The 14,641-nt window shown below is 54.8% G+C and overlaps 1 protein-coding gene across 2 annotated transcripts in view; it reads right to left on the bottom strand.

The window, feature by feature from the left end:
* Positions 1-14,641, bottom strand: part of LOC140430898 (docking protein 4-like) — a 52,279-nt gene that overhangs the window by 6,165 nt on the left and 31,473 nt on the right. For both annotated transcript variants that reach the window (XM_072518683.1, XM_072518684.1), the window contains exon 3: positions 1,523-1,646. In XM_072518683.1, coding sequence (XP_072374784.1) covers positions 1,523-1,646 — 124 coding nt within the window. The remainder of the gene's footprint in view (positions 1-1,522; positions 1,647-14,641) is intronic.

Genomic DNA, 14,641 nt, shown 5'->3' on the forward strand with positions numbered 1-14,641 from the left:
GCACTTCAGGCCACCAGACCCGCTGTGTTCAGCAACTTCTCCCTGTCTGCTCTGCCTCAGAGCCCCACTGTCCCTATTCCCTAGTTCTCCCTCAATGCTCTCACCTTCTGACCTATTGCTCCCGTGCCCACCCCCCTGCCATACTAGTTTAAACCCTCCCGTGTGACACTAGCAAACCTCACGGCCAGGATATTTATGCCTCTCCGGTTTAGATGCAACCCGACCTTATATAGGTCACACCTGCCCCGGAAGAGCTCCCAGTGGTCCAGATAACGGAAACCCTCCCTCCTACACCAGCTGTTTAGCCACGTGTTTAGCTGCTCTATCTTCCTATTTCTAGCCTCACTGGCACGTGGCACAGGGAGTAATCCCGAGATCACAACCCTAGAGGTCCTGTCTTTTAACTTTCTGCCTAGCTCCCTGAACTCCTGCTGCAGGACCTCATGCCCCTTCCTGCCTATGTCGTTAGTACCAATATGTACAACAACCTCTGCCTGTCTGCCCTCCCCCTTCAGGATGCCCTCTACCCGTTCGGAGACATCCTGGACCCTGGCACCAGGGAGGCAACATACCATCCTGGAGTCTCTTTCACGTCCACAGGTACAGCACGGGTTAGATACAGAGTAAAGCTCCCTCTACACTGTCCCGATCAAACACTTCCAGGACAGGTACAGCATGGAGTTAGGTACAGAATAAAGCTCCCCTTGCACGGTCCCCACTCCCTGGCCAGGTACAGAACTGATTATAGAATCACAGGAGGAAGCCATTCGACCAGTTGAATCAATACTGGCTCTCTGTCGAACAAACCAATCAGTCCCATTCCCCCGCTTGATCAATGGCCCAGCAAGTTTATTTCTTCAAGAGCCTGTTCAATTTTTTAAAAATTCATTCAACGTCTCTGATTCCTACACCCTCGTGGGCAGTGAGTTCTAGCTCATTACCAATCGCTGTGTCAAAACCTCCTTCCTCACACCCCAGTTGTACTTCTTCCCAAAACCTTAAATCTGTCTCCTAGTCCTTAAACATCTGCCAGTGGGAACAGCATGTTCTTGTCTGCTAAACCTGCCATTATCCTCTGTCAAATCTCACCTCAATCTCCTTCGTTCAAGGTGAACAACTCCAGCTTCTCCAACCTAATCTTGTAACTAAAATTTCCCCACTCCCTGGACCCATTCTGGCAAATATCCCTCCGCACCCTCTCGAGGACCCTCATCCTTCCTGAAGTGTGATGACCAGAACTGGATACAAAACAACAGTTGGGTCCTAACCAGAGTTTTATAAAGTTTCAGCGCAACTTCCCTGTTTTTGTACTTCATGCCTCTATTTATGAAGCATTCATGATTCACACACTATGTACATAATAAGCTATTGTCCCTCGCCTTGCAAGGAAGTTAATTATGGGAAGCAGACAGGAAAGTGGACTTGAGGCCATAATTAAATCAGCAGGCCCGAGGGGCAAAATGGCCTCCTGAGTGTACAATAAAAGTGTGAACGTGGCTCTGGGTACAATGTCCCCTCTTACGGTTGTTTTGCTCCATTTCTGCGCTGTGCTGTGAGCTTGTTATGTGGTGCCAGAAAGCACTGCGTGGGAGTACGCCGCTACCTGGAGATGGAAAACGTTCCAATTCCGCATTCTTGTTCAAAAGCTGCAAATATAACACAAAAAAAACACTTAATCCCAGAAACAAACTTCCTGGATCCCACACCCTGAGATAGCCCGGATCCTGTAAGTCTCTGCTGTAACTCGCACAGCATAATGAGTTCAAAACCAATCCACATCCAACATTTGTAGTGCCACCTCCCCCACATGGGACACTGAGCCCAGTTATACTGCCCCCCCCCCCCCCCCACATGGGACACGAAGCCAAGTTATACTGCCACCCCCCCCCCACCCCCCACCCCCCCCCCCCACCCCCACACACGGGACACTGAGCCGAGTTACACGCCCCCCCCCTCACACACACACACACACAGGACACTGAGCCCAGTTATACTGCCCCCCCCACAGGACACTGAGCCCAGTTACACTGCCCTCCCCACACAGTACACTGAGCCCAGTTACACTGCCCACCCCCACACAGGACACTGAGCCCAGTTACACTGACCGCCCCCCCCCCCCCCCCACAAACACAGACACGACACTGAGCCCAGTTACACTGCCCCACCCCACCCCGCACAGGACACTGAGCCCAGTTACACTGACCCCCCCCGCACAGGACACTGAGCCCAGTTATACAGACCCCCCCCCCCACACACACACACACAGGACACTGAGCCCAGTTATACTGACCCCCCCCCCCTCCACACAGGACACTGAGCCCAGTTATACTGCACCCCCCCCCCCAAAGGACACTGAGCCCAGTTATACTGCACCCCCCCCCCCCCAAAGGACACTGAGCCCAGTTACACTGGCACCCCCCCTCCCCCCCGCCGCACAGGACACTGAGCCCAGTTATACCGCCCCCCCCCCCCCCCCACACACACACACACACACACACACACAGGACACTGAGCCCAGTTATACTGACCCCCCCCCTCCACACAGGACACTGAGCCTAGTTACACTGACCACCCCCCCCCACACAGGACACTGAACAAAGAACAAACAAAGAACAAAGAAATGTACAGCACAGGAATAGGCCCTTCGGCCCTCCAAGCCCGTGCCGACCATGCTGCCCGACTAAACTACAATCTTCTACACTTCCTGGGTCCGTATCCTTCTATTCCCATCCTATTCATATATTTGTCAAGATGCCCCTTAAATGTCCCTATCGTCCCTGCTTCCACTACCTCCTCCGGTAGCGAGTTCCAGGCACCCACTATCCTCTGCGTAAAAAACTTGCCTCGTACATCTAATCTAAACCTTGCCCCTCTCACCTTAAACCTATGCCCCCTAGTAATTGACCCCTCTACCCTGGGGAAAAGCCTCTGACCATCCACTCTGTCTATGCCCCTCATAATTTTATATACCTCTATCAGGTCTCCCCTCAACCTCCTTCGTTCCAGTGAGAACAAACCGAGTTTATTCAATCGCTCCTCATAGCTAATGCCCTCCATACCAGGCAACATTCTGGTAAATCTCTTCTGCACCCTCTCTAAAGCCTCCACATCCTTCTGGTAGTGTGGCGACCAGAATTGAACACTATACTCCAAGTGTGGCCTAACTAAGGTTCTATACAGCTGCAACATGACTTGCCAATTCTTATACTCAATGCCCCGGCCAATGAAGGCAAGCATGCCGTATGCCTTCTTGACTACCTTCTCCACCTGTGTTGCCCCTTTCAATGACCTGTGGACCTGTACTCCTAGATCTCTTTGACTTTCAATACTCTTGAGGGTTCTACCATTCACTGTATATTCCCTACCTGCATTAGACCTTCCAAAATGCATTACCTCACATTTGTCCGGATTAAACTCCATCTGCCATCTCTCCGCCCAAGTCTCCAGACAATCTAAATCCTGCTGTATCCTCCGACAGTCCTCATCGCTATCCGCAATTCCACCAACCTTTGTGTCGTCTGCAAACTTACTAATCAGACCAGTTACATTTTCCTCCAAATCATTTATATATACTACAAAGAGCAAAGGTCCCAGCACTGATCCCTGTGGAACACCACTGGTCACAGCCCTCCAATTAGAAAAGCATCCCTCCATTGCTACTCTCTGCCTTCTGTGGCCTAGCCAGTTCTGTATCCACCTTGCCAGCTCACCCCTGATCCCGTGTGACTTCACCTTTTGTACTAGTCTACCATGAGGGACCTTGTCAAAGGCCTTACTGAAGTCCATATAGACAACATCTACTGCCCTACCTGCATCAATCATCTTAGTGACCTCCTCGAAAAACTCTATCAAGTTAGTGAGACACGACCTCCCCTTCACAAAACCGTGCTGCCTCTCACTAATACGTCCATTTGCTTCCAAATGGGAGTAGATCCTGTCTCGAAGAATTCTCTCCAGTAATTTCCCTACCACTGAAGTAAGGCTCACCGGCCAGTAGTTCCCGGGATTATAACTGAGCCCAGTTATAACCCCCCCCCCCACACACACACACAGGACACTGAGCCCAGTTATACTGACCACCCCCTCCACACAGGACACTGAGCCCAGTTATACTGAACGCCCCCAAAGGACACTGAGCCCAGTTATACTGTCGTCCCCCCCGCACAGGACACTGAGCCGAGTTACACTGCCCCACCCCCCACATAGGGCACTGAGCCCAGTTATACTGCCCCCACCCCACACTCACATACAGGACACTGAGCCCAGTTATACCGCCCCCCCCCCACCCCCACAGGACACTGAGCCCAGTTATAGTGCCCCCGCCCCCCACACAGGACACTGAGCCGAGTTACACTGGTCCCCCCCCCCCCCCCCCACACAGGACACGGAGCACAGTTCCACTGCACCCCCCCCACACAGGACGCTGAGCCGAGTTATACTGCCCCCCCACCCCCACGGGACACTGAACCCAGTTATACTGCCCCCGCCCCCCCCACACAGGACACTGAGCCGAGTTACACTGGCCCCCCCCCCACACAGGACGCTGAGCCCAGTTACACTGCCCCTCCCCCACACAGGACACTGAGCCCAGTTACACTGCCCCCACCCCCACACAGGACACGGAGCACAGTTCCACTGCACCCCCCCCACACAGGACGCTGAGCCGAGTTATACTGCCCCCCCACCCCCACGGGACACTGAACCCAGTTATACTGCCCCCGCCCCCCCCACACAGGACACTGAGCCGAGTTACACTGCCCCCCCCCCACACAGGACGCTGAGCCCAGTTACACTGCCCCTCCCCCACACAGGACACTGAGCCCAGTTACACTGCCCCCACCCCCACACAGGACACGGAGCACAGTTCCACTGCACCCCCCCCACACAGGACGCTGAGCCGAGTTATACTGCCCCCCCCCCCCACGGGACACTGAACCCAGTTATACTGCCCCCGCCCCCCCACACAGGACACTGAGCCGAGTTACACTGTCCCCTCCCCCCCCCCCCCACACACAGGACACTGAGCCCAGTTACACTCCCCCCCCCCCCCCACACAGGACACTGAGCCCAGTTACACTGCCCCCCCCCCCTCCCCCCCCGCACAACAAAGGACACTGAGCCCAGTTACACTGCCCCCCCCCCACATAGGGCACTGAGCCGAGTTATACTGCCCCCCCCCCCAACACACACAGGACACTGAGCCCAGTTATACTGCCCCCCCCCCCCACACAGGACACCAAGCCCAGTTACACTGCCCCCCCCCCCACACAGGACACTGAGCCCAGTTACACTCCCCCCCCCCCCCCCACACAGGACACTGAGCCCAGTTACACTGCCCCCCCCCCTCACAACAAAGGACACTGAGCCCAGTTACACTGCCCCCCCCCCCCACATAGGGCACTGAGCCGAGTTATACTGCCCCCCCCCCCCCACACAGGACACTGAGCCCAGTTATACTGCCCCCCCCACACAGGACACTGAGCCCAGTTACACTGACCACCCCCCCCCCCCCCCCCCCACACACACACACACACAGGACACTGAGCCCAGTTATACTGCCCCCCTCCCCACGCAGGACACTGAGCCCAGTTATACTGCCCCCCCCCCCCACACACACACACATGACGCTGAGTCCAGTTATACTGCCCCCCCCCACACACAGGACACTGAGCCCAGTTATAATGCCCCCCACACACAGGACACTGAGCCCAGTTACACATCTCCTCCCCCCCCCCCACACACAGGACACAAAGCCCAGTTATACTGCCCCCCGCAAAACAGGACACTGAGCCAAGTTATACTCCGCCCGCCCCCCCCCCCCCCCCCCCAAACGGGACACTGAGCCCAGTTTCACTGCCCCACCCACCCCCACACAGAACACAGAGCCCAGTTATACTTCTCCCCCCCCCCCCCCCCTCCCACACAGGACACTGAGCCGAGTTACACTGCCCCACCCCCCACATAGGGCACTGAGCCCAGTTATACTGCCCACCCCCCCACACAGGACACTGAGCCCAGTTACACAGCCCCCACCCCCCACAAAGGGTACTGAGTCCAGTTATATTGCCCTCGCACCCCCACACAGGACACTGAGCCCAGTTATACTGCACCCCCCTCAACACAGGACACTGAGCCCAGTTACACTGCCCCCCCCCACACAGGACACTGAGCCCAGTTACACTGCCCCCCCTCCCCCCACACAGGACACTGAGCTGAGTTACACTGCCCCCCCCACACACAGGACACTGAGCTGAGTTACACTGCTCCCCCCCCCCCCCCACACACACACACACAGGACACTGAGCCAAGTTATACTGCCCCCCCCCCCCACACAGGACACCGAGCCCAGTTACACTGCCCCCCCCCCCCCCCCGCCCCCCCACACAGGGCACTGAGCCCAGTTATACTGCCCCCACCCCACACACACACATACAGGACACTGAGCCCAGTTACAATGCCCCCACCCCCCACACAGGACACTGAGCCCAGTTATAGTGCCCCCGCCCCCCCACACGGGACACTGAGCACAGTTCCACTGCACCCCCCCCACACAGGACGCTGAGCCGAGTTATACAGCCCCCCCCCCCCCCAACGGGACACTGAGCCCAGTTATATTGCCCCCGCCCCCCCACACAGGACACTGAGCCCAGTTATACTGCACCCCCCAACACAGGACACTGAGCCCAGTTACACTGCCCCCCCCCCACACAGGACACTGAGCCCAGTTACACTGCCCCCCCTCCCCCCACACAGGACACTGAGCTGAGTTACACTGCCCCCCCCACACACAGGACACTGAGCTGAGTTACACTGCTCTCCCCCCCCCCCCCCCCCACACACACACACAGGACACTGAGCCAAGTTATACTGCCCCCCCCCCCCCCCCACACAGGACACCGAGCCCAGTTACACTGCCCCCCCCGCCCCCCCACACAGGACACTGAGCCCAGGTATACTGTCCCCCCCCGCACAGGACACTGAGCCCAGTTACACTGACCCCCCCCCCCCCCCCCCCCCACACACACACACACACACACACACAGGACACTGAGCCCAGTTATACTGCCCCCCTCCCATGCAGGACACTGAGCCCAGTTATACTGCCCCCCCCCCCCCCACACACAGGACACTGAGCCCAGTTATACTGCCCCCCCCCACACACATACAGGACACTGAGCCCAGTTATAGAACATAGAACATAGAACAATACAGCGCAGTACAGGCCCTTCGGCCCACGATGTTGCACAGAAACAAAAGCCATCTAACCTACACTATGCCATTATCATCCATATGTTTATCCAATAAACTTTTAAATGCCCTCAATGTTGGCGAGTTCACTACTGTAGCAGGTAGGGCATTCCACGGCCTCACTACTCTTTGCGTAAAGAACCTACCTCTGACCTCTGTCCTATATCTATTACCCCTCAGTTTAAAGTTATGTCCCCTCGTGCCAGCCATTTCCATCCGCGGGAGAAGGCTCTCACTGTCCACCCTATCTAACCCCCTGATCATTTTGTATGCCTCTATTAAGTCTCCTTTTAACCTTCTTCTCTCCAACGAAAACAACCTCAAGTCCATCAGCCTTTCCTCATAAGATTTTCCCTCCATACCAGGCAACATCCTGGTAAATCTCCTCTGCACCCGCTCCAAAGCCTCCACGTCCTTCCTATAATGCGGTGACCAGAACTGTACGCAATACTCCAAATGCGGCCGTACCAGAGTTCTGTACAGCTGCAACATGACCTCCTGACTCCGGAACTCAATCCCTCTACCAATAAAGGCCAACACTCCATAGGCCTTCTTCAGGCCTATGGCTGACTGTAAATCAGGAAGGATACAAAAGGTGTGGCTGAAGTGCCTTTAGAAACAGAGTGCTGGAAGCAAACAGAGTGTATCTGAGTTTGGGTAAGGCTGAGTTCGGGTAAGAGGTGAGTGAGGGCTGTGTTTTTTGGAGTTTGGTGTTTGGGGTTGAGTTTCCAAAAAAAAAAATCCAATTAATTAAGTAAATTAATTAACTAGTTAAGGGAATTTGGTGCTCATCTTAAGGAGGTGCAGAGAAGCAGACCTGTGAGGGAGTCTCGGGAGCAATTGCATCACAGCCAGCAGGTATGTGATTGGCTTGTGACTGGTAAGTGATTTTTCTCTCTTTGACTTTCTCTTAGCTGTGTAGTGTAGTTCAAATTTAACTTCAGGTTTAAGTCATGGCAGTAGAGCTCAGACCCGTGTCATGCTCCTCTTGTGAGATGTGGCAAGTCAGGGACCCTTCTGGTGTCCCTGACTCCTTCATCTGCAAGAAGTGTGTCCAACTGCAGCTCCTGTTAGACCGCTTGACGGCTCTGGAGCTGCGGATGGATTCACTTTGGAGCATCCGCGATGCTGAGGAAGTTGTGGATGGCACATTCAGTGAGTTGGTCACACCGCAGATTAAAATTACTGAGGCAGATAGGGAATGGGTGACCAAAAGACAGAGCAAGAGTAGGAAGGCAGTGCAGGGATCCCCTGCGGTCATCTCCCTCCGAAACAGATTTACCGTTTTGGAAACTGTTGGGGGAGATGGCTCACCAGGGGAAGGTGGCAGCAGCCAGGTTCATGGCACCGTGGCTGGCTCTGCTGCACAGAAGGGCGGGAAAAAGAGTGGCAGAGCTATAGTGATAGGGGATTCAATTGTAAGGGGAATAGACAGGCGTTTCTGCGGACGCAAACGAGAATCCAGGTTGGTATGTTGCCTCCCTGGTGCAAGGGTCAAGGATGTCTCGGAGCGGCTGCAGGGCATTCTGGAGGGGGAGGGTGAACAGCCAGCTGTCGTGGTGCATATAGGCACCAACGATATAGGTAAAAAACGGGATGAGGTCCTACAAGCTGAATTTAGGGAGTTAGGAGTTAAACTAAAAAGTAGGACCTCAAAGGTAGTAATCTCAGGATTGCTACCAGTGCCACGTGATAGTCAGAGTAGGAATGACAGCATAGCTAGGATGAATACGTGGCTTGAGAGATGGTGCAAGAGGGAGGGTTTCAAATTCCTGGGACATTGGGACCGGTTCTGGGGACGGAAACAAAAGGCAGGAAGGGAGAGTGTGTAAAGCATGACCAGAGAAAGCAGGGCAGAGAGCAAGGAAAGTCTACATTAAACTGCATTTATTTCAATGCAAGGGGCCTGACGGGCAAAGCGGATGAACTCAGGGCATGGATGGGCACATGGGACTGGGATATTATAGCTATGACTGAAACATGGCTAAGGGAGGGGCAGGACTGGCAGCTCAATGTTCCGGGGTACAGATGCTATAGAAAGGATAGAACAGGAGGTAAGAGAGGAGGGGGAGTGGCGTTTTTGATTAGGGAGAACATCACGGCAGTGCTTAGAGGGGATATATCCGAGGGTTCGCCCACTGAGTCGATATGGGTGGAACTGAAAAATAAGAAGGGAGAGATCACCTTGATAGGACTGTACTACAGGCCCCCAAATAGTCAGCGGGAAATTGAGGAGCAAATATGTAAGGAGATTACAGATAGCTGCAAGAATAATAGGGTGGTAATAGTAGGGGACTTTAACTTTCCCAACATTGACTGGGACAGCCATAGCATTAGGGGCTTGGATGGAGGGATATTTGTTGAGTGTATTCAGGAGGAATTTCTCATTCAGTATGTGGATGGACAGACTAGAGAGGGGGCAAAACTTGACCTCGTCTTGGGAAATAAGGAAGGGCAAGTGACAGAAGTGTTAGTGAGGGATCACTTTGGGACAAGTGACCATAACTCCATTAGTTTTAAGATAGCTATGGAGAATGATAGGTCTGGCCCAAGAGTTAAAATTCTTAATTGGCGCAAGGCCAATTTTGATGGTATCAGACAGGAACTTTCAGAGGTAGATTGGGGGAGACTGTTGGCAGGCAAAGGGACGGCTGGTAAATGGGAGGCTTTTAAAAATGTGTGAACCAGGGTTCAGGGTAAGCACATTCCCTTTAGAGTGAAGGGCAAGGCTGGTAGATGTAGGGAACCCTGGATGACTCGAGATATTGAGACTCTGGTCAAAAATAAGGAGGCATATGACGTACATAAACAACTGGGATCAAGTGGATCCCTTGAAGAGTATAGAGATTGTCGAAATAGAGTTAAGAGGGAAATCAGGAGGGCAAAAAGGGGACATGAAATTGCTTTGGCAAATAATGCAAAGGAGAATCCAAAGAGCTTCTACAGATACATAAAGGGAAAAAGAGTAACTAGGGACAGAGTAGGGCCTCTTAAGGATCAACAAGGACATCTATGTGCAGAGCCACAAGAGTTGGGTGAGATCCTGAATGAATATTTCTCATCGGTATTCACGGTGGAGAAAGGCATGGATGTTAGGAAACTAAGGGAAATAAATAGTGATGTCTTGAGAAGTGTGCATATTACAGAGGAGGAGGTGCTGGAAGTCTTAAAGCGCATCAAGGTAGATAAATCCCCGGGACCTGATGAAATGTATCCCAGGATGTTGTGGGAGGCTAGGGAGGAAATTGCGGGTCCCCTAACCGAGATATTTGAATCATCGGCAGCCACAGGTGAGGTGCCTGAAGATTGGAGAGTGGCGAATGTTGTGCCCTTGTTTAAGAAGGGCAGCAGGGAAAAGCCTGGGAACTACAGACCGGTGAGCCTAACGTCTGTAGTAGGTAAGTTGCTAGAAGGTATTCTGAGAGACAGGATCTACAAGCATTTAGAGAGGCAAGGACTGATTCGGGGCAGTCAGCATGGCTTTGTGCGTGGAAAATCATGTCTCACAAATTTGATTGAGTTTTTTGAGGGGGTGACCAAGAAGGTAGATGAGGGCAGTGCAGTAGACGTTGTCTACATGGACTTTAGCAAAGCCTTTGACAAGGTACCGCATGGTCGGTTGTTGCAGAAGGTTAAAGCTCACGGGATCCAGGGTGAGGTTGCCAATTGGATTCAAAATTGGCTGGACGACAGAAGACAGAGGGTGGTTGTAGAGGGTTGTTTTTCAAACTGGAGGCCTGTGACCAGTGGTGTGCCTCAGGGATCGGTGCTGGGTCCACTGTTATTTGTGATTTATATTAATGATTTGGATGAGAATTTAGGAGGCATGGTTAGTAAGTTTGCAGATGACACCAAGATTGGTGGCACAGTGGATAGTGAAGAAGGTTATCTAGGATTGCAACGGGATCTTGATCAATTAGGCCAGTGGGCCGACGAATGGCAGATGGAGTTTAATTTAGATAAATGTGAGGTGATGCATTTTGGCAGATCGAATCACGCCAGGACCTACTCAGTTAATGGTATGGCGTTGGGGAGAGTTATAGAACAAAGAGATCTAGGAGTACAGGTTCATAGCTCCTTGAAGGTGGAGTCGCAGGTGGACAGGGTGGTGAAGAAGGCATTCGGCATGCTTGGTTTCATTGGTCAGAACATTGAATACAGGAGTTGGGACGTCTTGTTGAAGTTGTACAAGACATTGGTACGGCCACACTTGGAATACTGTGTGCAGTTCTGGTCACCCTATTATAGAAAGGATATTATTAAACTAGAAAGAGTGCAGAAAGGATTTACTAGGATGTTACTGGGACTTGATGGTTCGAGTTATAAGGAGAGGCTGGATAGACTGGGACTTTTTTCCCTGGAGCGTAGGAGGCTTAGGGGTGATCTTATAGAGGTCTATAAAATAATGAGGGGCATAGATAAGATAGATAGTCAACATCTTTTCCCAAAGGTAGGGGAGTCTAAAACTAGAGGGCATGGGTTTAAGGTGAGAGGGGAGAGATTCAGAAGGGCCCAGCGGGGCAATTTCTTCACTCAGAGGGTAGTGAGTGTCTGGAATGTGCTGCCAGAGGTAGTAGTAGAGGCGGGTACAATTGTGTCTTTTAAAAAGCATTTATAAAGTTACAGGGGTAAGATGGGTATAGAGGGTTATGGGCCAAGTGCGGGCAACTGGGACTAGCTTAATGGTTAAAAACTGGGCGGCATGGACTGGTTGGGCCGAAGGGCCTGTTTCCATGCTGTAAACTTCTATGATTCTATGACACTGCGCCCAGTTATACTGCCACCCCCACAGGACACTAAGCCCAGTTATACTGCCCCCCCACACGGGACACTGAGCCCAGTTATACTGCCCCCCCACACGGGACACTGAGCCCAGTTATACTGCCCCCCACCCCCCACACAGGACACTGAGCCGAGTTACACTGCCCCCACCACCCCACACAGGACACTGAGCCCAGTTACACTGCCCCCCCCCACCCCACCCAGGACGCTGAGCCAAGTGACACTGCCCCCCCCCACCCCCACGGGACACTGAGCCCAGTTATACTGCCACCCCCCCCCCCCCCCACACACACACACAGGACACTGAGCCTAGTTACACTGCCCCCCCCCTCATAGGGCATTGAGCCGAGTTATACTGCCTCCCCCCCTCCCCCCCCCACACACACACACACACAGATACAGGACACTGAGCCCAGTTATACTGCCCCCCCCCGCACACAGGACACTGAGCCCAGTTACACTGCCCCCCCCCCACACACAGGTCACTGAGCCCAGTTATACTGACCCCACCCCACAGGACACTGAGCCCAGTTACACTGCCCCCCCCCCACACACACACACAGGACACTGAGCCCAGTTACACTGCCCCCCCCACATGGGACACTGAGCCCAGTTATACTGCCCCCCCTCCACAAAGGACACTGAGCCCAGTTATACTCCCCCCCCCTCCCACCCCCCCACACACACACAGGACACTGAGCCGAGTTACACTGCCCCCCCCCTCATAGGGCATTGAGCCGAGTTATACTGCCTCCCCCCTCCCCCCCCACACACACACACACACAGATACAGGACACTGAGCCCAGTTATACTGCCCCCCCGCCCCCGCCCCCCCGCACACAGGACACTGAGCCCAGTTACACTGCCCCCCCCCCCCACACACAGGTCACTGAGCCCAGTTATACTGACCCCACCCCACAGGACACTGAGCCCAGTTACACTGCCCCCCCCCCACACACACACACAGGACACTGAGCCCAGTTACACTGCCCCCCCCACACGGGACACTGAGCCCAGTTATACTGCCCCCCCTCCACAAAGGACACTGAGCCCAGTTATACTCCCCCCCCCCCACCCCCCACACACACACAGGACACTGAGCCCAGTTATACTGCCCCCCCACACACAGGACACAGAGCCCAGTTATACTGCCCCACCCCCCACAGGACACTGAGCCCAGTTATACTGCCCCCCCCCACACAGGACGCTGAGCCCAGTTATACTGCCCCCCCCCCCCACACACACACAGGTCACTGAGCCCAGTTATACTGACCCCCCCTCAACACAGGACACTGAGCCCATTTATACTGCCCCCCCCCCACAGGACACTGAGCCGAGTTACACTGCCCCCCCCTCACACACACACACACACATACAGGACACTGAGCCCAGTTATACTGCCCCCCCCTCATAGGGCACTGAGCCGAGGTACACTGCCCCCCCCCCACACATAGGACACTGAGCCCCGTTATACAGCCCCCCCCCCCCCCCCCCAGACACACACACAGGATTATACTGCCAGTTGTAGTGCCCCCTCCCCCACACACACATTCACACAGGACATTGTGCCCTGTTATACTGCCCCCCCCCCCCCCCCACACACACAGGACACTGAGCCCAGTTACACTGCGCCCCCCCCGCACACACACACAGGACACTGAGCCCATTTATACTGCCCCCCCCCCCCACACAGGTCACTGAGCCCAGTTACACTGCCCCCCCCCCCCCACACACACACAGGACACTGTGCCCTGTTATACTGCACCCCCCCCCCACACACAGGACACTGAGCCCAGTTATACTGCCCCCCCCCACACACAGGACACTGAGCCCAGTTATACTGCCCCCCCCCACCCCACACAGGACCCTGAGCCCAGTTATACTGCCCCCCCCCCCCACACAGGTCACTGAGCCCAGTTACACTGCCACCCCCCCCACACACACAGGACACTGAGCCCAGTTACACTGCCCCCCCCCCCACACACACACAGGACACTGTGCCCTGTTATACTGCACCCCCCCCTCCCCACACACAGGACACTGAGCCCAGTTATACTGCCCCCCCCCACACACAGGACACTGAGCCCAGTTATACTGCCCCCCACAACACACAGGACCCTGAGCCCAGTTATACTGCCCCCCCCCCCCACACAGGTCACTGAGCCCAGTTATACTGACCCCACCCCACAGGACACTGAGCCCAGTTACACTGCCCCCCCCCCCACACACACACACAGGACACTGAGCCCAGTTACACTGCCCCCCCCACATGGGACACTGAGCCCAGTTATACTGCCCCCCCTCCACAAAGGACACTGAGCCCAGTTATACTCCCCCCCCCTCCCACCCCCCCACACACACACAGGACACTGAGCCGAGTTACACTGCCCCCCCCCTCATAGGGCATTGAGCCGAGTTATACTGCCTCCCCCCTCCCCCCCCACACACACACACACACAGATACAGGACACTGAGCCCAGTTATACTGCCCCCCCGCCCCCCCCCCCCCCGCACACAGGACACTGAGCCCAGTTACACTGCCCCCCCCCCCCCACACACAGGTCACTGAGCCCAGTTATACTGACCCCACCCCACAGGACACTGAGCCCAG

The sequence above is a fragment of the Scyliorhinus torazame genome, chromosome 10 (genome assembly GCF_047496885.1).
Source record: "Scyliorhinus torazame isolate Kashiwa2021f chromosome 10, sScyTor2.1, whole genome shotgun sequence".
Classification (NCBI taxonomy): domain Eukaryota; kingdom Metazoa; phylum Chordata; class Chondrichthyes; order Carcharhiniformes; family Scyliorhinidae; genus Scyliorhinus; species Scyliorhinus torazame.